This window comes from Podarcis muralis, chromosome 5 (assembly GCF_964188315.1).
Source record: "Podarcis muralis chromosome 5, rPodMur119.hap1.1, whole genome shotgun sequence".
In the NCBI taxonomy this organism is placed as follows: domain Eukaryota; kingdom Metazoa; phylum Chordata; class Lepidosauria; order Squamata; family Lacertidae; genus Podarcis; species Podarcis muralis.
The window spans coordinates 81725820-81746822 of NC_135659.1; the positions used below are offsets into that span (position 1 = coordinate 81725820).

Consider the following 21003-nt stretch of genomic DNA (forward strand, 5'->3'; position numbering starts at 1 on the left):
CAAAACCTTTTTCCTTTTTTTCTAGATGCGTGAAGCAAGAAATGGAAAACGACCCTCTCCTCAAACCGGCTAGCTCAAACACTTTGGGACAAACACTGGACACCACTGCCTAAAAAAGGCTTGACTGGACCCAAACCTTGAAAGCACCAGAGAAAATCAAATGCTTCCTAATTAATGTAACCTAACTGTTTTAGAGCGCTACAGTTGTCACAATCCACTGTAGTATCTAAATCATAACCGTTGCTTTTCAAACAGTGATAAAATTTTTAGTTTCATTACATTGTTTTGAATGACACTATAAATTTTTCATTTAAGAAGAAGAGAAAAGTTTCTTAATTGTACCTAGAAATATAGCACAGTTTAGAAACTTTTGTTGTCTGATAACACTTACCTATGAACTAACTTGGGAAGATCATATCCATGTATATGTTTGGTCTTTTGTTTTTAATGAAATTGTAAAAAAATTTCACTGGAAACAACTGTGTGCCTGCCATTTGATTGAAAACAAAGCCGGCTAGGCAAGTCTAGCCTAATTATTGAACGGTTGAATAAATTACACATTTTAGGAATTTTAAAACTTCATTTGATCATTTTGATTTCTAGAATATTGGGGGGGGGGACTTGAATGCAGCAGAAGTTTAAATGGTCTCTAATCTTTGTTTTTTAAAAAAATTGTGTGTGTGTGTCTATATATAAAGGCACACAAACTCAGTACAGTACAGGATATGATCTCAATGTAGTGCATATAAAACTGCAGATTGATTTTCCTTGAGTGCTTTATACTGTTTAATTACATCTCCATGTAGGGCTGAAAAAAATTACCTATGTTTATATATAAACTGTGTTGCTTTTGATGTTGTGTTTATTGCACACAGTGGTGTGTGCAATAAAGTTTTTGCATATGGTCCAGGTAAAGCACGATAGCCTTGCAAGTTAAGTACTGCTTCAGTTCATTGTTTACGCTGGAATTTTTTCTCCCCATGGAATGTAAGTAAAACTTAGTGTTTGTCACCAATAAATGGTAAATACTAAAGTGGTGGGTTTCTTTGTTCCCCATGATATATTTATATATATTTGTTTCCTGTGCTAATATGAGCAAAGATGAAGGGCTAAACCTATAAAAGTTGGTCAGAAATCTCTCGACACAAATTGACCAAAAACTGAGGATATTCAGAATAATACTTCATATGGCAATTTCCCTGGCAGTTCCCCTTAGTGCTCAACATACTTTACATATGTGTTCTGGAGTCATTCCAACAATCCTGTAAGGTAGACCAGGGTTATTCTCCATATATAAAGGATTGGGAGGGTGTGTGTTAAGCTCATCCATGGTATTAACATTAGGACACTTGTGTCTTATAACCATATATAATAATAATAGTAATTTATTATTTATACCCCGCCCATCTGGCTGGGCTTCCCCAGCCACTCTGGGCGGCTTCCAAATAAATATTCAAAAAGCAAACAAACAAACCAGTATTACCTTCCCGGTCCACTGACTCCAGAATTTGCATGGAACTGTCTTAATGACTTTATTTCATAAGATTTATGTAACACTTGATTTAAAAAAAGAAAGAAAAAAGAACCCAAATCTCAAAGCTGTTGTAGCAACTGTATATGGGAAATCCCTTCTTGCACAACATTATTTGTATTTTTCACTGTTTCTTCAGAGTTTTAGATCTAAGGATTAGCTTCCAATTAATGCTGGGAATCCATCTTTTTGTAGCCTGACTCTGATTCACTAAGGCTAAGTTAAGTGCTCCTAATTCTAAGTTCCTTCAGGGTATTTTCAGGGTATATTCAATCAAAGGTTAGGCTTATTTTTCCCATAGCTATGGGCATTTCCCTTTATCAGCAGGGTGTGCCTGAGTTGAGTGATGTACAGATAGTATCTTCATATACCCGGTTCTACTGAATCTCCTTTTACCTTAATGGGACCTATACAAATTCACTGAAATGAGTAGGGAAGGCAGCGGCATTTGGTAGGTTGAATCATCTCAAGGCTATTACAGAATGGCTTTTTGGATACTATTTTTGTTGTTTATGCCATTTCCCCAGAATCTTAATGATCTTCTACTTGGCAAAAGTGAATTTTTACATTAGTTTAGATAATTTGGGTGTGCTATTTTCTTTTAATGTACTTTGTTCACACAATCCACTTCTTCCATACAGGTGTGGGTAGGGGAGAAGATAACCTTAATGACCACATAAGAATACTCTTACTGTTCTTGCACAGTTGTAAATAATATTCTGAGTTTGTAGCTCCTCAGTTTCTATACACATAACTGGTTTTCTGATACTTCCCACAGAGCAGCAAAACATCCCTGATGCCACCCATTATTAATGTTTTCCTTACATGTGACCTTTTTAAAAATACCGTATTTTTCGCTCTATAACACGCACCTGACCATAACACGCACATCGTTTTTAGAGGAGGAAAACAAGGGAAAAAACATTCTGAATGAAACAGTGGATGTATCATTTTTGTGCTTCATGCTGTGGCCACAGACATGTGATCTGATGGTGAATTTGGGGTGACCCAATGCAAAAATCCTGAGAATTCCTGTGGATCCATGCTTTGTAACCACGTTTTTGCACCATTGCAGCCCCAGGCAACAGTGGGTGCGTGATTTTTTGGGTGCAGGCTGTAGCCATGGACATGCTATGTGATCTGATGGTGAATTTGGGGTGACCCAATGCAAAGATCCTGAGAATCCCTGTGGATCCATGCTTTGTAACCACATTTTTGCACCATTGCAGCCCCAGGCAACAGTGGGTGCGTGCTTTTTTTGGGTGCAGGCTGTAGCCATGGACATGCTATGTGATCTGATGGTGAATTTGGGGTGACCCAATTCAAAGATCTTGAGAATCCCTGTGGATCCATGCTTTGTAACCACGTTTTTGCACCATTGCAGCCCCAGGCAACAGTGGGTGCGTGATTTTTCTGGTGCAGGCTGTAGCCATGGACATGCTATGTGATCTGATGGTGAATTTGGGGTGACTCAATGCAAAGATCCTGAGGATCCATGTGGATCCATGCTTTTTAACCACGTTTTTGCACCATTGCAGCCCCAGGCAACAGTGGGTGTGTGATTTTTTTGGTGCAGGCTGTAGCCATGGACATGCTATGTGATCTGATGTTGAATTTGGGGTGACCCAATGCAAAGATCCTGAGGATCCATGTGGATCCATGCTTTTTAACCGCGTTTTTGCACCATTGCAGCCCCAGGCAACAGTGGGTGCGTGATTTTTTTGGTGCAGGCTGTAGCCATGGACATGCTATGTGATCTGATGGTGAATTTGGGGTGACCCAATGCAAAGATCCTGAGGATCCATGTTGATCTATGCTTTGTAACCACATTTTAAGTGGGGAGCGAAGGAAAAACAAAGAAGGGACATGAGAGGGGTGTGCAGAGAAGCAGCTGGCTAAGAATGCTGGAGAGGGATTTAACGGGTGGGAGGAAAGAAAGGCAAAAGTTCCCCCCCAAGCCAGCCATCCATCTTTCTCTCTCTCTCTCTCTCTCTCTCTCTCCCTCCCTCCCTCCCTCCCTCCCCCCTCTCTCTCCCTCCCCCCTCTCTCTCCCTCTCCCTCCCCCCCTCTCCCTCCCCCACTCTCTCTCCCTCTCCCCCAGCAGCACCGGAGCACAGAGAGGAATTAGAAAGAACGACACTCTGCTTGCCTGGAGGGGAGGGGCTTTCCCTGCTCTTTGTTCCGTTTCAGCAATCACAGCAACGAAACAGAGAAGGGTGGGCAGTAAGACCCTGAGGCAGAATGCAGGAAAGCTGCCACTTCCTCTTTTCAGGTTTCCCTTCTCCGTGACTCGCGATTTGACTTTTGCTTGATTTTTTTGGCTCCAGGGACCACACATTCGCTCTATAACACGCACAGACATTTCCCCTTCCTTTTTAGGAGAAAAAATCTGCGTGTTATAGAGGGAAAAATACGGTATGTTCAATTAAGCTCCAGTGTTACACTGCAAGCTTTGTAACTCTCTGACCATCTGTGTGCATGTGATCTGCATCATATCTTTTGACTGGCCAATACCAAGAGATACCAAATATCTCTTGACTGGCCGATGTCTTGGGACATGTTTCTATCCTACATCAGGGGAGTGGGACCTGTTAACACTCCAGATATTGTAGGACTCAACAGCCCCAGCTCACTTGCGAATGATCAGCTTGCTTCATGTCAATTTTTCTCCAGTGTCAGGATAGAGTTGGAAGGGACCACAAGGGTCACCTAGTGGTGCAGTGCAGGAATCTTGCCCAATGTGGGCCGCGAACGTATGACCCTAAGATTAAGAGTCTCATGCTCTACCAGTTGAGCTATCAGAGCAATTACATGTCTTGAATGGGGTTGGTTGTGTTGGAACACAAGATGAAGGGAGATGCATTGTGGGAAGTTGGAAGAACAGATAAACAAGGTGGAAAACACATAACTGTTTTATTTACATAGGCTTAGTTTCTTGAGCAAGGGCAATAACATCCCACAAACATGTTCTGCCTGACTTGCTAGGAATGTGTAGCTGTTGTTAGAAATCCCCGTCTTCCGCATTCAATTCTACTTCCTAAAATAGTTGGCTGTATCCCTATTCCTTTCCATTCTCCTATATAAAACGAACAGCTGGAAAATAGGTGACCCAAAAGTGTTATCATGGGGATTAATACAATACACAGTAATGCATACTTCAGATCCATTGTTACAGGCTGCCTCCAAGGCTGGCATCATTCAACTCAGATTATATCTCTGCAGTGATAGGGAGCTGAAAATGAGGTTTATCAAGTCTGTTTCCTGAAGAAAGATTCTGGTGTATACCTCAGAATATAATGGAAAGTCAAGTGAAACACCCCGAAATAAGAATGGATGAAATATTGCGGAGGAGGGAAATCTCTTATTTTCCATCAACGCTTAAAATGTTTCTACCTGCTGTATCATTTGATCTTTCTGAACACTGAATGTTGAAAGAGATTCTCCAGCAATTATTCAATAGCCAAAGGCATAAATGCTCACAAAGAGAGCCCTTGCATGTACGTTACCTGTGCAAAACCAGAATATTCCAGTGAATCTTGAATGCCAAACTTTGATTTCATCTGTCCTTTTTGCCTGCATTTAGAATCGGAAATCTTGCTACCGAAGCTGTGATGCAAAAGGACAACACTTTTCATCCTTTTCACCTTCCAGCCACTTAATGGTGATAGTTTATTTAGCTTTTTGTGGAATACATTTGTCCAGTCCCAGGAGTTTTTGAATAAGAACTTGAACATCCCAAGGAAGGAGACTGGGGAAGAGAGAAAAGGGAGAATTGCAGCTTTGTTTAAAAGCATCCCTGTAATATTGGGAGCACAAATAACAAGTCTCATTCCCACTCTGACCATAGCACTTATTTCAGGGTTGCACAACCTGTCACTCCCCCAGATATTGCTGGAGGCTGACTCTCCATCATCCTCAGGTAGTATGGCCAGTGGTTGGAAGTTAGAAGTCCAACATTGGTCAGGCCACAGGTTCCCTATCATGACTCGCTGGATGTTTCTCCTTTGCCACAGCTGGCAATGGGGCCTATTGCCATAGCATCACCAGGTAGGGCAATGACGTGGTAGGGTCCCCACAGGACTCACTAGAAGCCAGAAGGGCTTAGCATGTAGGTCTATTGCAGGGGGGAATAGTGTTTATGAGAACACTGAGTTACAGATAAACGATTACGTTCTTCAAACTTGCCATGAATGTGTGACATTTTGGTTGGGTATAGTAAAGTTATTGCCCAACTATGGATTTTGTCATTCTGTTCTTATGATGAACCAATGGAGCTACCTTTTAGCTTTTTATGTGTTGTATCCAACTATTTGTCTTTATATCTGCTTTGGCCACCCTCCACAACATGTTTGGAAGGTTGCAAAATCGGGCCCTTTGGGGTGCTGCTATGAAATACAGGATGAGTCTTTTAAAAGAGGCCCTGTAGAACATGTGAACTCTGTATCCACAGGGCCTCTTTTAAAGGACTCACCCTGTACATAGCATTGAACTACGCTTCTTGTGAGCAGAAAGGATTTACCCAGTTATCACCCAATCCATAAATAGAAACCAAAGTGAGTGGTTAGTGAGACAGATGTGAAAAGGGACTTTCTTAAACTCGGGCATTTTTCAACATGGAATGAATTACTACCAACAATAAACGTTTTCCACCAGAGTCGTCTTGTGTCTTAATTAGTAATGTTTCAGTGTGCATCCCCTCCACATGAAAACTCTCCATCTTGGCTCTGGAGGAGAAGGGAGAGGACAGAGGGTGAAGAAAGAGTTGTCCCATCCTTTGGACCCCCTGGGAAACTCAACAAACCTTCTGCACTTGGAACTGCGTGTGGAGTGTGCAGGTGAATAGAACACATCTGTGAGCAGCCCTGAGGAAGGACCCATCCACCTGGAGCCTGCCCATAAAAAGCAAGTCTAAAGTGTGAGACTTGGGTGATATGATGTCTGCTGCTTCCAGGAGCTCGGGAGACTTGTGAATGAACTGAGAGTTTGTTTGGACCTTGGGTGAGAACTCAGGAGACTGAGAGGGACAGTGTGTCAGAAGGAAAATGAATTGATACTGATTTATATATACATATTAGTAACTGTTAGTGTAACATTTTTATAGGTTACTGATACTGGCCTTGGTCCAACCAAAAGGCTACAGGATGGTCAATGAGGGCAAGGCAAGTGGGCTATGGCACTGAGGTCTGGCCTGACTCCTTGCTCATTAAACACTGCTTTAGCCTTTATTGGCTACAGTAAACTCAACGCTAATTTTTCCACCCCTACCCCTATTAAGCAGTCATAGGTCTGCCAGTTCCTGAATACAGTGACTTACTTTTTTAAAATGGCCACAAGGTACAGCATTCTGGGGACGTAGATCACATGCTGATTCTGAAGTATTCTGTGCATTGCTGATTTCACAAACTGGTCTGGCCTTAAGGGAGAAAGTAGGGCTTCCAGTTCTTGCCTAGAAAAAATGCATGTTGAGGGAAAGGAAGCGGTGTCAACCTTTGTGTGGAAAGACGGTGAGCATTGCTCAGTTCTGCTGCTCAAAACAAATTCCTGAGTGCAGAATTCTTTCTCAATGTGTTTCTTTTGGTCCAGGCTCTCGTTTGTGGATCTCAGGATTTAGGTTAAAAAGCAAGGTAGATCCTGCAAGGCTGAAGTCTGTCAACTGGTCCAGATCACTGATATTAATTGTGGGTGGGTGTGATTCTGTTTTGCTTTGCTCTCTTGTGTAAACTAGCCCTTTCTTGGAAACCAAGCCATGGGGCCCACCCTAAGCTAAAAACCTTTTGCTTTTCCATCCTCGCAGACGAACCACTGTCCCTATTAACAATGTTCCAGGTTAATACTTTGCAGCAACCACTTCAGACAGGCTAAAAACATTATTAATTGCAGAAATGCGTGAATCGTTGAACCAGAGTGGAGTCGCTGTAACGAAGTCTAAATATGGATCTGCTGATTCTGTTCTATATAAGGTGAGTTCAAGGTATCGTTACGGCTCGGCGAACCCTGTCATTAATCATGTGAACAATATATTCCCCTGCAAGTATTAAGCAGCTAAGGGATGAGTCAGTAATCCATGGAACAATTCAAATTAAGTAAGTGGACATCTCTCCATTCCTTCTTTCTCTGTGTCAGGCGCCACACTGAATAGTATTAAAGCGTGGGAAGGTGGTAATCACTCTTCTCCAGCTATGTAGTTCTAGAACAGGGGTGAGGAAGCTTTTTTTAAACCAAGGGATGCATCTTCTCATGGGTATCATGCCAAAAATATTGGGCAGAGGCGGGTGTAGGAAGGGGTGGGTGGGGAATGCGGCGCACCCCAGGTGTCATCCTTAGGGGTGACAAAATGGCACACCGTAGTGGTTGGCACTTACCATGGGGCTTGGCCTGCAGTGCGCCTGAGCCATGCGTCTCTTCTGGGAGTGATGCTTGGGGCCCCGTGCTGCCCGAAATGGCAGTGTGGGGCTTGCATCCACCAGGGGGACTCTGTGGACAGCTCGCCACACCACCCCCCTGGGCGGATCGCCATGGGGCACCCGTGCATGGATTGCCATGGCACCCCCTGTGATGCGCCCCTGTGTGCAGATTGCCACCCTCCCCCCGTGAGGCGCCCCCATGCATGGATCACCCCGCCCCTGCCGCTCCGGGTGCCAGAGCAGCTTAGCTATGCCCCTGGGCAGAGAGCCAGTGTGGTGTAGTGGTTAAGAGCAGTAGTCTCGTAATCTGGGGAACCGGGTTCGCATCTCTGCTCCTCCACATGCAGCTGCTGGGTGGCCTTGGGCCAGTCACACTTCTTTGAAGTCTCTCAGCCCCACTCACCTCACAGAGTGTTTGTTGTGGGGGAGGAAGGGAAAGGAGAATGTTAGCCGCTTTGAGACTCCTTCGGGTAGTGATAAAGCGGGATATCAAATCCAAATTCTTCTACTTGTGCAATGGAGGTGACTCTTTGTTTGGTAAGTCACACAAAAGCCAGAGGTGAACACACACACACACACACACACACACACACACACCTGGAAGACTGCATTCAACCCCCCAGGCCTACTGTTTGCCACTCCTGTTATAGATGAATATATACTAAATTTCAAAAGTTGACGATAGGAGGAGAATTTTGTGCTAGGGGATTTCGGTCTAGGGTAGAGCTCACCTCACTTCATGCCAGAGTTCTGGCCTGGGGGGATAAGAAGCCCCTCCCCTGATGGCATCATGTCCTGATGATGCCCTGCTTGGTTACCAGAGGTGGTATTTTACGTAGGTTAAAGACTGGAATGTCCAAGAATGGAAGCTTGCAGCAAGTCTACATTTCCCTCTACTGCTCATTGAGAAATGAGTGGCTCTGAATCCATTCTGAACCTTTCAATGCGCTGTTGAAATGAATGGGTGGCCTTTAACTAACCATCCCATCAGTGCGAGGGCTTCCACCTTCTTGGTGTGCGACCCATGCCATCTCCAAAAAGGGTTGGGGGAACCCTTACAACAGATTAAGGGGGTGCACTGGAGGGGAGGAGGACAGGGGCAGAATGTTCTGTTCAGCTAAGTTTTTTACTAAGAGTAGGTGCACTCCTTGTACCAGGGATCAAGCTGGTGTGTGTGTGTTTTGAGTAGGAATCTGTGTGAGTGTCAACCAACCAACCAATCATTTTATTTGTACGCCAACTTTCAAAAGTCAAAATCATGCTCAAGGTGGCTTGCAACATATATAAAAATTAAACATAGCAAAAGACATAGCAAAGACATAAACATAGCAAAAGTAGTCATAAAAAGTGAACAAACAAAGCATCAAAATTGATCCTGAGTGCAGCATTACCTGATTCTACAGCCATGGAACATGCCAGTGTCTGTGAAATATGGACAAACGAGGGTAGTCTTCACACCACTGACTCTTTTGGCTTTCAGCTCATGGCTCAGAGCTTCATGGAATCCAACCACGGCAAACTTGCTAGCGCAGTAACCCTGAGGAAACAAGCAACATTTCCCCATTTACATGCTTAACTTAGGGGCTCGACCACTGTTTTAGTAAGACCCTGCAATGAGAGAGATGCCCTGCGTCATTAGTGATGCTTGGTCTTGTGAACCGATGGATTATAGACATCTGCATTGGCTCCCAGTACATTTCCGAGCACAATTCAAAGTGTTGGTGCTGACCTTTAAAGCCCTAAATGGCCTGGGTCCTGTATACCTGAAGGAGCGTCTCCACCCCCATCTTTCAGCCCAGACACTGAGATCCAGTGCCGAGGGCCTTCTGGCAGTTCCCTCATTGCGAGAAGTGAGGTTACAGGGAACCAGACAGAGGGCCTTCTCGGTAGTGGCACCTGCCACGTGGAACACCCTCCCATCAGATGTCAAGGAAATAAGCAGCTATCTTATCTTTAAAAGACATCGGAAGGCAGCCCTGTTCAGGGAAGTTTTTAATATTTAATGCTGTACTGTTTTTAACATTTGATTGGGAGCCGCCCAGAGTGGCTGGGGAAACTCAGCCAGATGGGCGGGGTATAAATAATAAATTATTATATTATTATAAATCATGCAAAAGACAAAGAGGCAATTTAGCATTTGTGAACTTCTATCAAGGTGTGGCTTACCAACCTCCATACAACCTGTTGCAAAAAGTCCAAATGATCCTGCGACTGTCACAATGTGGCCGTGATCTCTCTCGATCATTTGTGGAAGAAAAGCCTTGACTGTCTGCAAAAAAGGGATTAGAGAGTTTTGATTATACTCATGCTTCCTTTTTGTGTGTTCAGATTTGCAACTAGTAAGCAGCAGTTGTAATGTTTGAAGGCCTGCTTTGCAAAGGTACCAGCAGAATATAAGAACAAACCCGTTTAGTTTCTTTTATTATAAATATGTAAACACACACACTCTACAACTGTCCTATTAAATATATCATTGTATACACAAGGGTAATATTTCTTAATTTTGACTTCTTCCAAGCTTAGCTCTTATTTATACCAACAATTTTTTTTTAAAAAAACCTACATCTATTTCATCAGTATTATTTTTTTTATTTTAGAAATAGATATCAAATTAGCTCCATTTTCTTTCTATAAACAGCAATCTGTTTGGTTTTTTTACTGTTACAGGATACAATGTAGGTAAAATTATTGGTGGCTATTAGTAGTAGGGACGCGGGTGGCGCTGTGGGTAAAAGCCTCAGCGCCTAGGACTTGCTGATTGAAAGGTCGGCGGTTCGAATCCCCGCAGCGGGGTGCGCTCCCGTCACTCGGTCCCAGCGCCTGCCAACCTAGCAGTTCGAAAGCACCCCCGGGTGCAAGTAGATAAATAGGGACCGCTTACTAGCGGGAAGGTAAACGGCATTTCCGTGTGCTGTGCTGGCTCGCCAGAGCAGCTTCGTCACGCTGGCCACGTGACCCGGAAGTGTCTGCGGACAGTGCTGGCTCCCGGCCTATAGAGTGAGATGAGCGCACAACCCCAGAGTCTGTCAAGACTGGCCCGTACGGGCAGGGGTACCTTTACCTTTACCTTTATTAGTAGTAGTAGTAATAATAATAATAATAATAATAATAATAATAATAATAATTATTTATACCTTGCCCATCTAGCTGGGTTTCCCCAGCCACTCTGGGCAGTTCCCAACAGAATATTAAAAACATGATAAAACATCAACATTAAAAAACTTCCCTAAACAGGGCTGCTTTCAGATGTCTTCTAAAAGTCGGATAGCTGTTTATTTCAATTGGCATCTGATGGGAGGCCCTTCCACAGGGCGGGGTGTTTGATATTTTATCATGTTTTTGATATTTTCTTGGGAGCCACCCAGAGTGGCTGGGGAAACCCAGCCAGACCAATGGGGTATAAATAACAAATGATTATTGTTATTGTTGTTTTATTTTCAAATGGGTGGAGTTGAACAAACCCAAGCTTAATGCAGACAAGATGCAAAAACTCTGGCTTGGAGTGTCTGGAGGTCTCTGTTTTCCAAAGATGTTTTGACTAATTGTTCACCTAGAAAGAGGAGGAGCCACCACAACTTTGCTTCATCCATGTATTTCCCAATTTCCCCTTTTCTTCTTCCAAGTAAGAAACATCAATGCCTGTTCAAAGTTCCTTCAGAAATTTGAGTCTTAATGGCACATGTGACAAGGATAAAAGAGTATAACGAGATTAGTTTTCATTGCAATCCTCTTAAAATTGCCCTCCATTTGATTGTCTCTCCATCTTTTCAGGCTCTGCAAAGTAGGATTAATGAGAGCCAGGCCATGTTCTGCAAGACGGAACTGATAAGCTGCTTTTCAGAATTAGCTGCTGCAAAGCTACCCATCCACACTGTGTGAGTGAGCTGGGCGAACTTGATTGAATAATTACAAAATATAGCCCTTTGCATAACTCCTTGGTCATATCCGCACCATGACTTTAATGTACTCTCCTACCATTTGAACAGTCATGGCTCACCACCCTGCCAAGAACTGTAGTTTGTTAAGGGTGCTGAGAGTTGCTAGGTGACCATCTCACAGAGTTAAAATTTCCAGCACCTGTAACAAACTGTAGTTCCCAGGTGTGTGTGTTTGTGAAGCAAGTCACGACACTTAAAGTGGTATAAGAGTGCTTTAAATGTGTAGTTGGGATAAGACACTTTATGTGCCAAACCGTATGACTACAGCATTGAGCTTGCCAAGCAAAGATCAGAAATTTTGAGAAGAATTCAACATAGCACTATGGTGTTCATTCCACCAGCACAAACATTTCAGCTTTCCAGATGGAATGATCCCCCCAACACCTCACATGTGCTGTTCTGGGGTTTTCTCCGACAACACCCCACAAAAGACAATTTTTGAGGGGCATCAGGATGGGGGGAGGGAGCCCTGTTGCACTAGTGGAAGTCCTTCCATGGGATTTTTTGTTGTGGTATCTGTTAAGAAGGCATCAGCCTTCTGCAGGGTTAAACTATTATTATAGATTTTAAAGCTGTTTCTAAGGCCAATGTTTAAATTCATTTATAATATTTTTAGTCAGTTGTATATTTCTATTCATCGGTGTTATCATATGCTACATTGAATATTGTGATAGAAATATCGGAAATTTCATACTTGAAACATATAACCTTTGATATAACTAATGTATTTTGAGCCACATACTTCATCATTTGCTGAGAAGCATATATCAAGAGCACACCCATCACAAAGTAAGGAAGAGAATGAAATTGCTTAAACTAAAGATGAAAATAAGAATATTATTACACTGATGTTTCCCAAACTAATTAAACTGGATTCTAATGTACTAACACTGCCATTCCCAGCCACCATTAATCAAACATATTAGTAAGGCATGCCAATAATCTATGAACATCTATCACCATTGTCACAGTTGCATTTATGGTCTAATTAGCCAGTGCCATGGATACAGATGGATTGGGAGGAATACTGCCTCAAATAATTGCTAAACTGCTTCTATATGCATCTTCCAAAGGTGCAAAAAAGGGGCACTCTCTTCTGCTCCCCATCCCCCGGTATTTTCACAGCTGACACAGATGCTCTCTGCATGGATGTTTTGCACTCCAGGTGGTTGCCTAGTTCATCTCCTCAGTTGGGCTATACTGACTGCCAAGAGCTTCAGGTTCACAATTCAGCCTTCCTTTAACTCAGGAGCCTGATTCCCGTTTCATAGGATACACACTTACCCAAAAGTGAGCATGGCAGTTAGTCCTCATGGTTCTTTCCAGCAGTTCGTCAGGACACTGTAAGATGGGCTTTCCAGCTACAATGCCAGCATTGTTGACCAGGATTGTGACATTGCCCACATCCTTTCTCACATACTCGGCAACGCTATAGACTTCTTCCTTCCGGCTCACATCGCAAGTATAAATGTAAGCCTTCGCTCCCAGCTTGCGAACTTCCCTGGCTGCGTTTTCATTGCCTTCGGTATCTATATCCCACAAAACAAGTGTTGCTCCTCGTCGGGCAAATTCCAGTGCAAAAAACCTCCCAATGCCAGTTGGGCTGGCAGCACCTGTTATCAGGCAGATTTCATTAGTGACTCTTTTCTCTGCAGGTTTCTTTACCCACCGAAGCAGAGCATGGATGATGTAGCCAAATACTTTAGCTGTAAGTATAAGAAAGTCTACAAGCACAGACATTGTCTCAGATCTGGAAGCTCTGTAAGGCTAGTGCATTGAGAAGCCTTCGGACAATGCAATCCAGACATGCTGTATTTATGGGGAAAGTAAGATTTAAGAGATTATAGCAACCACTACCACTAAGAAGGTGGAATTTGGACAACAATGAAGGTATTTCGTCAGTAATTCCCAAGTGGCAGGCTGGTACACGCTAGCATGTAATGAAAGTACTGCTAGTAGGATGTGATGGCAAAGAAATGGATTAAGAAACTAAAGTGGAGGAGACTCTTGAGTGTCCCATGGACTGCAAGAAGATCAAACCTATCCATTCTTAAGGAAATCAGCCCTGAGTGCTCACTGGAAGGACAGATCGTGAAGCTGAGGCTCCAATACTTTGGCCACCTCATGAGAAGAGAAGACTCCCTGGAAAAGACCCTGATGTTGGGAAAGATGGAGGGCACAAGGAGAAGGGGACGACAGAGGACGAGATGGTTGGACAGTGTTCTTGAAGCTACCAGCATGAGTTTGACCAAACTGCGGGAGGAAGTGGGAGACAGGAGTGCCTGGCGTGCTCTGTTCCATGGGGTCACGAAGAGTCGGACACGACTAAACAACTAAACAACAACAACAAGAAGAAACTAAAGACTCCTATAAGAACAAAACAACAACAATGAGTCACTGTTGTGGCCACTCAGTCTCCACTGGAGGGGGACAACTTTGTCTAGTTATTCCATTGAGTATGATCGGCTTAGTCATGCTGGCCACATGACCCGGAAGCTGTATGCCGGCTCCCTCGGCCAATAAAGTGAGATGAGCACCGCAACCCCAGAGTCGGTCACGACTGGACCTAATGGTCAGGGGTCCCTTTACCTTTATGATCGGATCATTCAGTTGCATCCAGGAGTGGCTGCTGCTGTCCTTTGGGACTGACAGGTGAAAACCAGGAGCCCAACAGTAGGTGGAGCAACAGCCAATGTGAAGCACAGCCAACTAATTCTATTTTCGTTCCCATCTTCCTTCCTGCCAAGTTCTACAAGGGCAACACAGGAGAAGGAAGCTGAGAGTCAGTGCCTTATTCTGAATGGGGTTGCCATATTTCAAAAAGTGAAAATGCAGACACAAAAGTTGTGCAAAGGCACAAAAGTTCAGTGCAAAGGCATGGCAGAATTTCCTCTAAAGCTGTGTAGACACTTTAGCCTTTAAATCACATTTGAAACACATTATTTGCCTCAAAGAATTCTGGGCACTGAAGTTTACTCCTCACAGCAACCCTTAAAAAGCTATAGCTCATGGGGGGGGGGGGGAATGTACTTTGAATGTGTTTTAAAGGTATAACATGTACACAGCCTAAACTGTAAACTGCCCTGTGCGATCCTCGGGTGTTGGAAACTGCCTTATATCAAAAACTGTTGGTCCCCTCTGAGTCCAGTATCGCTGTCTGCTCTGGAAGTAACCCTTGAAGACCAGATGGGCATTTTCTACTACTTGCTACTTGATTCTTGAACTGGAGATGCTATTGACTGGACCTGGGACCTTCTACATGCAAAAGTATGACTTGCTGAGCTTTACAGATTAGTTAGCAGACTTCAGCCTTGAAGGATCTACCTTGTTTCTTACAACCAGTCCAGAAGGTGGCACTGACTGTTCCAAGATATCCTACACCCTCTAACTTTGGAACAAAAATATAATAATATCGCGTTGCCTATTTATACTTCATTGTAGCAATCAAGTATGACACAGCATACTAAATAAGCAATAATAATTACAACAATTCTCCATCTCCATCTCTATCCCCTCCAACATTTCTCCGATGAAAATAGGGATGTCCCATTCCATAATGATAATGTTACTATTTATACCCCACACATCTTACTAGGTTGCCCCAGCTTCCAACATATATAAAAACATTTTTAAAACTCCCTATATAGCATTGCCTTCAGACAGCTTGGGGGTTGGATAACTCCATACCCTCCAAAATTATTCAAATGAAAATGAAAACAGGGACATCCTGAGGAAAATTGGGACATTCCGGGCTCAAATCAGAAAGCGGGATGGCTTCTCTAAACCAGGGACGTCCCTGGAAAAGAGGGACACTTGGATCTATCTATACACCTATATGGCATATTTATATGGGGTGTTTTTAAATCCCTGCCTAGGGCATAGTCTGCCCCTACCATTCTCGACCTATTCGCCAGCATCTGGGGGCGGGGGAGCGGGCAGGACTCCAAGCACATAGAAGCCACACCCCACGGGCTACTAAAGACTACATTTCCCAAAGTGCCTTGAAAAGAGCGTGCGCAGTGAGGCGCTATGGGCTATATAAGAGCCCACGGCGCGTTTCCTCCTCCTTTTCACATGCGGCTTCTGCGGAGGTAAGATGTCTTCTTGGGGAAGCGGTTGGGTGGTGGGGCTGGGGAATCCTCTGCCATCGGCTCCCTTCCTTGTTTATTACACGACGCGTGCTGGTTCGAGCTGTTCCTCAGAACCCCTTTAACCCCCTTCGCCCTATATTGACCGTTTTATTTTCTCGGTTAGGAAATCCGGGGCGGGGGCGGGTGGGAATGTTGCTTCGCATTTGAAGCTTTGAGTTTTGCAACCGCCGAGGGCTAACTTGTTGCAGAGGGGACGTTTCCTCGTTGTTTTTCCTTCTTAGGCAGGCGGGGTCCCGTCCCCCCGTCTTTCCTATGGGGCCAGTTCACTTGCATGCTCTTAAAAGCCCGATTTTATTTAATCGCCCCCCCCCCCCCCGCGTATCTCAACTTGCAGCCATACCGATCGGATCCTAACTGGTGCACATGATGACTTAAAACTTTTTTCCCCATCAGAGCGTCAGTGTTGATCTCTTTGCTGTTACAGCCAGAATCTGTCTGATGCACCAGTGTTTTAACAGCGAGAGGGGAGGGCGGTTGAGAGTCTCTTGAGCCCAATTCATGCAGTTTGCAAGAGCAAATCTCTCTCGGTTAATCTGACTGTGGTGGGTGTCTTTCCGTTTAGGGCGACGATGCCGCTAGGCATGTACAGAGCGAACTGCTGCAAAAAACGAGCTGGGCGCAAGGAGGCGATGGAGTCACCTGAAACCCGCACACGATCTGAATACACGTGTGAGTTTCCGCCTTCAATCCTATTTTTCATTGAGACACCGGCCACCAATGATATGTTAAAGGGTTTAAGTTTGTTAATATTCCACATACAAAAGGGTGAAGGCCGCGATTTCAGGAGTTAAACGTGTTGAACTCCACTAGACTTGCCTTTGAGTAATTGGACTAGGATTATACTACCTCTTACTCTAATGCAAATTCAGTAGCTTCTGCTGGCTGCCCTTTTAACAATGCATTTCTAGATGTTAATGTGGTACTAAGGGGTGTATTTTCGTGGTACGCACTGTGCTTTGAGCTAAGTTTTGCTTTGAGTAAACACCTTAAAATTCATAATAAAACTTAACTGAGCACACATGTGAGTGCCTGATCGTTGTCTATTTGTAAATATTTTTAGAGGAAAGATTGTGATTTTTGTGTAACACTGTTTCTGTTACTAGAGCAGCACATGGGTCAAAAGTACCTTTCAATCAGGAATCAACTCAGTATGTTGGTTTGGCCTCTGAGAACAGGGTGCTGGACTAGGCTCGTTTTTGTAAACCCAAATTTGTGTATCTCTGCAGAATTAATACACAGCTTACAATATAGTAGTTATTGCTGTATTTTTGAACCCTCTGGCCATTGTGATTTGGTTAGGCAGCTTCATTGTCAAATTCATTTTTGTGCTGGACTCTCAGGCAGCTCTATGATAGGCTTAAAAGGGATTGCATAATGGAGCCAAGTATTCCGGAATTCTGATGTATAGTTGAAATTTGTCCCCCAAACTGCTGCATGGATTTAATTCCAGGGATGGCCATGTGGCCGGAAGATACCATTCATTCAGTTGGGGGCACAGTTCTAACTTCTGTGCAATTTAAGCCTTCCTGTTGATAAAACATAAGATGCTTGAAAGTCCTTAAAACAGTAACTAGAAGTAGCCTTGCAGTTTCTTGTGTGTGGCAGCTGTCCCTTCCTTGCTATGGTCTCTAGCTGATGTTTGTGATGACCAACACTTTTTTCCCCATCAGAGCGACAGTGTTGATTTGTTGCTGCTTTAGCCAGATCTTTGTCTGACGACATCAGCATAATCTATTTTTACAGCAGCCTGCCCCAGGTTCAAAAATAAATAAAATGACAACTCTTTGGTTTTCTATATCATTTTTAGGATCGGAGTGAGCCTGAAGTTGTAATCATTGAGGTGGGCCCATGCAGGAGAGGTGGGTGACTTGAAATAAAACCTTGAAAGGAGGACCTCTTGCTCTGATCCTACACAAGAAGCATGGAAGGTAGGGGCTTTGTATTTTCTTGTTCTGTTTAATTTAGAAAAGATAGCCTTCAGAGTCTTACGCATGTTGTCATCTTTAATTTCTTAATTCCTACAACACCTCAGATGGCAAGTCATCAGGTATGCCTAAGCAAGGACGTATGCTCTGTATTAAGACACATTTCCCCCCATAACCCTTAAAGCAACCCTAAAGTTGGCCCATATTAAAGCCAATTATTATTTATATCCCACTTTTCTCCCAGAAGCACCCAAATGAGACTTGCAAAAATTAAAGCAAACACATCACGCAGAAACCTAAAAAGCTGTAAAAGATAATAATTTAAAAAGTAGTTAAACTATAATACAATTAATCTGATGTAACGATGGGAGTTGGGAGGTTAACGACGTGTGGAAGTTAAGTGTACCTGGTATAAATTAAGCAGACTTGAATAAAAAAAACACAGAACTGGTTCCCACTAAGGTGGTAAACCTTAGGCTTCAAGTGGGTCTTTACATCATTGCTTCTCAGTCAGTTTTCTGTACATGGAAAACTTAGAGGGGTGGTGAGGGCTAGTCTGGAGGTCTTCCTGAAAGCCTCATTTTCTGTATGCAGGGACTAAATAGTACAAAGAAGCCCATGATCATGCGAGGCCACTTCAGGATATCATTCAGCCACAGATGGATCCCAGTGCGAAGCGAGCATCTGTGTATTGGGTTAAACCGTCAGCCGCACATTCTGCGCAATCTTTGCAGGGTTGTACAAAATAGAACTTGGAAATCCTATTTTGAGTTTAGTTATTCCCCCGAAGTAGGCATACCACTACAGGCTCTGGTGTTGCAAGTGAAGTCAGAAGGCCCGTTCATACGCAGTTTTATGCTCATGTTGACTCAGTCGTATGTGAGCCTATCCCCAAAGGCCTTGAGGCTTATGCACTCCCCTCCCATCTTGTGTGACACCCTGCTGCCCTGAAGTATGTGTTCGTTTGAAAATTCACTGGTGCAATACAAAGCAAAATTTTCCCTTTCTTTACTATGCTCCCTGTTTCTTTTTTCAGACTGCAGGACTGTATGTCAGACTGAATGCTTGGGAGGATGGCAAGGGAAATTGTGAAGTCTTCCAAGTGCTGTAAGTGTTGTAAGACAAAATTGCCATTTAGAAGAGAGTGGCAGGGCGCTCACATGGCGTGCTATTCAGTGGTACATGATGACTTAATCTTTTTTCCCCATCTTATCGGCAATGCTGATAAAACATGCGTTCTAGCCAGATGGTCTGATTCCACTGATGTCCAAATCTTACATTGGATGCTTTTGTATTGCACTTCGAAGACAGAAGCCTAATGTAAATATTCTACTATAAATGCACACTGCTTGCTGGATTTTCATGATGATGGGGGAGCATGAGGGTTGTGGATAATGAGAAGGTGCAGGTAACTTTCCCAAGACTGCTGACCTCTTGATTCTTTGGTTTATTATGTAACTGGTACAGGAGGGTAGATTTGAGATCTACCTACCTAGTGTAACGCAGGACGTGGGTGGCGCTGTGGGTAAAAGCCTCAGCGCCTAGGGCTTGCCGATCGAAAGGTCGGCGGTTTGAATCCCCGCGGTGGGGTGCGCTCCCGTTGTTCGGTCCCACCGCCTGCCAACCTAGCAGTTCGAAAGCACCCCCGGGTGCAAGTAGATAAATAGGGACCGCTTACTAGCGGGAAGGTAAACGGCGTTCCGTGTGCTGCGCTGGTTCGCCAGATGCAGCTTGTCACGCTGGCCACGTGACCCGGAAGTGTCTGCGGATAGCGCTGGCTCCCGGCCTCTAGAGTGAGATGAGCGCACAACCCTAGAGTCTGGCAAGACTGGCCCGTACGGGCAGGGGTACCTTTACCTTTTTACCTAGTGTAACGTACATACCTATTGAATGGTTATTGCACTTGTGTGAATAGATGGATAAATGCTTTCCTTGCCTTTGAATAGATGGCTAGTCTTATAAAACAGTTCAAACTTCTGCAACAACAGTTTTCTGCTGTAAGAGCTAATGTAAGAGCAGCCTTTATTTGTCGAGCCCTTTAACTACTGTTTTGGCTTCAGGGCAGATTTAAGAGCCCCTGAGAAGAAGATATGATTTGTTGTTGTTTAGTTGTGTCCGACTCTTCGTGACCCCATGGACCAGAGCACGCCAGGCACTCCTGTCTTCTACTGCCTCCCGCAGTTTGGTCAAACTCATGTTCATAGCTTCAAGAACACTGTCCAACCATCTCGTCCTCTGTCGCCCCCTTCTCCTTGTGCCCTCCATCTTTCCCAACATCAGGGTCTTTTCCAGGGAGTCTTCTCTTCTCATGAGGTGGCCAAAGTATTGGAACCTCAGCTTCATAGCCATCTTCAAATATTTTAAGGGCTGTCATGGAGGAAGAAGCCTGGTTGTTTTGGGGTGCAAAGCAGCTGCTCTTTGTCATGTAAGCCAGGAAGCCTTTTTTGCTGTTGTCGCAAGCATTCATTAATAACTAGAATAAAATGGTCATGCCCTCAAGCAGAAGGAAGACATAAGTTAGTAACACGAGTGGCTTTGTTGGCACATGAGCATGGTAATTAATTTATTCCTACCTGCAGTCGATGGGTGGCTAAGCCTTCTCTGTTTCTTTCAACAGGCGCAAGGGTTCCTAGTTGCTGCCCTATGGATGGCTTGAAGCAGAACGGCTGAGACTTGAAGGAGAAATCATTTCAGTGTCCCATGAGTGTTGCTGTACAATAAATGCATGGTTTTGCACCGTGGCAAATGAAAAAGCAGTTTTGAGTTTTCAATGGTGGCACGGGGTAACTTTCTCCTCTCCTTCCCCAGGAACATTCCTCGGTTTGCAGGGCTTGTCCTGACGCTGTTTCACCAGGGATTGCCATCTTTTAGAGAAGGGGCAGTTGGGGGAAAGGCTACAGCTGTATGGGAAAGTGCATATTTTAGTGTGCGTAACAACCCAGGTTTTATCGCATTTCCTGTTAAAAAGTATGTTAGGTGCAGAAGCCTTATGGGGCAGTCAGTCTTATAGTTGTATATGTTCGGTGCCTTATCAGCACTGTTCCCATTCATTTA

General features: G+C 44.0%; 2 protein-coding genes, 1 long non-coding RNA gene and 3 other non-coding genes across 9 annotated transcripts in view; 5 read left to right on the plus strand and 1 right to left on the minus strand.

The window, feature by feature from the left end:
* The window catches only part of STAU1 (staufen double-stranded RNA binding protein 1), a 39298-nt gene extending 38265 nt beyond the window's left edge, over positions 1–1033 (plus strand). For all 3 annotated transcript variants that reach the window (XM_028735159.2, XM_077929272.1, XM_028735158.2), the window contains one exon: positions 26–1033. In XM_028735159.2, the coding sequence (XP_028590992.1) occupies positions 26–113 (88 nt within the window). In that variant the 3' untranslated portion in view covers positions 114–1033. The remainder of the gene's footprint in view (positions 1–25) is intronic.
* Positions 1034–4541: 3508 nt separating this feature from the next.
* LOC114599617 (retinol dehydrogenase 10-like) lies at positions 4542–14118 on the minus strand. Its single transcript, XM_028735161.2, has 5 exons — positions 13158–14118; positions 10106–10204; positions 9327–9472; positions 6846–6977; positions 4542–5279 (listed from the first exon to the last, which is right to left on the minus strand). Exons 1-5 carry the CDS (start codon positions 13611–13613, stop codon positions 5201–5203), a joined length of 912 nt encoding a protein of 303 aa, XP_028590994.2. The 5' UTR covers positions 13614–14118; the 3' UTR covers positions 4542–5200.
* A 1755-nt stretch (positions 14119–15873) lies between these two features.
* On the plus strand, positions 15874–20702 carry LOC114599619 (uncharacterized). 2 transcript variants are annotated; one of them, XR_013393018.1, is made up of 5 exons: positions 15941–15964; positions 16587–16693; positions 17832–17952; positions 18986–19056; positions 20567–20702. It is a non-coding gene; the product is annotated as an uncharacterized LOC114599619 (long non-coding RNA). The 2 variants fall into 2 exon arrangements; XR_003707342.2 differs by lacking the exon at positions 17832–17952 and having other exon boundaries at positions 15874–15964.
* Positions 16378–16472, plus strand: LOC114599981 (small nucleolar SNORD12/SNORD106). The gene has a single exon (XR_003707399.1). It is a non-coding gene; the product is annotated as a small nucleolar SNORD12/SNORD106 (small nucleolar RNA).
* On the plus strand, positions 17656–17750 carry LOC114599982 (small nucleolar SNORD12/SNORD106). The gene has a single exon (XR_003707400.2). It is a non-coding gene; the product is annotated as a small nucleolar SNORD12/SNORD106 (small nucleolar RNA).
* On the plus strand, positions 19122–19213 carry LOC114599983 (small nucleolar SNORD12/SNORD106). Its single transcript, XR_003707401.2, has one exon. It is a non-coding gene; the product is annotated as a small nucleolar SNORD12/SNORD106 (small nucleolar RNA).
* Positions 20703–21003: the final 301 nt, after the last annotated feature.

What these genes read in the sequence shown, in the direction of transcription:
- LOC114599617 (XM_028735161.2), bottom strand. Translation starts at nt 13,613, where the DNA reads ATGTCTGTGCTTGTAGACTTTCTTATACTTACAGCTAAAGTATTTGGC. An exon ending in TTGCAACAGGTTGTATGGAG is followed by an intron (nt 9,473 to 10,105) that starts GTTGGTAAGCCA and finishes TTGTTTCCTCAG; the next exon opens with GGTTACTGCGCTAGCAAGTT. An exon ending in TTCCATGGCTGTAGAATCAG is followed by an intron (nt 6,978 to 9,326) that starts GTAATGCTGCAC and finishes CATTTTTTCTAG; the next exon opens with GCAAGAACTGGAAGCCCTAC.